The sequence below is a fragment of the Chrysochloris asiatica genome, unplaced genomic scaffold, assembly GCF_000296735.1.
Source record: "Chrysochloris asiatica unplaced genomic scaffold, ChrAsi1.0 scaffold00024, whole genome shotgun sequence".
NCBI lineage: Eukaryota > Metazoa > Chordata > Mammalia > Afrosoricida > Chrysochloridae > Chrysochloris > Chrysochloris asiatica.
In genome coordinates, this window is record NW_006408542.1 from 12,428,381 (window position 1) to 12,429,874 (window position 1,494).

General features: G+C 60.8%; 1 protein-coding gene across 1 annotated transcript in view; it reads left to right on the forward strand.

Annotated features, from left to right (window-relative positions):
* The first annotated feature begins 752 nt into the window (after positions 1–752).
* The window catches only part of PKDCC (protein kinase domain containing, cytoplasmic), a 10,917-nt gene continuing 10,175 nt past the window's right edge, over positions 753–1,494 (forward strand). Inside the window, exons 1-2 of the mRNA XM_006839461.1 lie at positions 753–824; positions 919–1,468. Coding sequence (XP_006839524.1) covers positions 753–824; positions 919–1,468 — 622 coding nt within the window. The remainder of the gene's footprint in view (positions 825–918; positions 1,469–1,494) is intronic.

A 1,494-nucleotide genomic window follows, 5' to 3' on the forward strand; every position in this document is an offset into this window, starting at 1 on the left:
GCCATGGGCCAGAACAGGGCAGAAGAGCTAAACAGGACCAGAGCGGACTCCACCAATTCAGGGGAATCATGGCTTCCCACATGCAGCCCTTCCCAGTCCTGCTTAAGTCAACCTGGATCCCAACTTTCCAAGTCTTAGGAGATCCAATGAGTCAGTGCTGCAAGCCTCTACCTCAATGGGGTCACAGGATGGGGACCAAGCATTCAGTCCTCTCCCTGGCCCTGTTATATCCAAAAGAACAACAGGGCAGGTTTCTGATCCCCCTCTCATCACAGTGACCCCGCATTCTGCATAAAGGCCAGACCACTTCAGCCCCCTGTGGGGAAAACCTCCCCTCCGGGTCCACCTCTCCTTCTGCCTGACCCCTACCCAGTTAACCTGACACCTGCAGGGAGGAGAGACATTTACCAGTCCTGGCCCAGAGGGAGGCAGGAAGGGTGAAAGGATCTTAGTGGACAGTTCTAGGGAAGTGAGGTCTTGGGAGGGGGGAGGGGCAGTGGCTTATCTCCCTCAGGAGGGGGGAGTTCACTCCAAACAGCTAATTCACTGGTGTGTGAAAGCCCCTCAATTAGCACTAATGATGCAATCAGGGAAGGAGGGATAGGGACCAAAGTTGTTGAAGAATCAATACCAATTCACAAACACACACACACACACTTCTTCAGCCACGCCGATTCACATCCTCTAGTCGGGGCCATGCACGTCCTTGGGTACATACGAACGCACTCTGTGCAGAAATGACTGACACGCATATGGTTCGTGATCTGCGGCTGACCCCGCGAGACAGCAGGGGTCCCGAGAAGGGGGCACACTCCCGGTTAGATGTTGGGTTTCAAATACAAGGGAATCAGAAAAACTTAGTCGAGGTAGTTAATCCGGACATCTCCGTAAACCTCACGATTATTCCTTTGCTCCCAGAGCGTTCCCTTCCCACGCGCGCTCGCAGGTGCCAGTCCCGCCTTCCCCCACACACCTCCTGCCCTGGAATCCGGGGCGCCGGGCGAGAAGCCACCACCCCCAACCCCATCCGCGGGAGACTGGACCCACTCCTTCCCCGAGCCAGCCCCCGGGGTCCTGAATTTTAAGGAAGGAGCTTTGAAATCAAACTCGCATCTGCTCAGAGCCCGTTACTCGCCGGTCTCGCCCCTTTCTCTCTCCCCGACCCCGCCTGGCCAGCTCCGTTATCCACCTCCCAGTCCCGTTATCCGGCCTGCCGACCCCGTTATCCGCCCTCACTTTGGGCCCGTAGTCCTCGCGCGCCGCAAGCCCGCCGCTGTTCCCTCCCCCCTCTCCGGCCGGAGCTCCGGGGGCCGCGGGCTGGGCAGGGCCGGAGCCGCCTCCGCGCCGCTCCCCAGGCCCGGACGGCCGCTGAAGGAGGTCCCGCTGTCAGTCAGCGGGGAAGGCCGGGCCCGGCGGCCTGAGGGGGCGGCGCCGAGGACAGGCTTGGGCCGGGAGCTGGGAGGAGGAGGCAGAGGGGGCGGGGGCGGCTGCGGG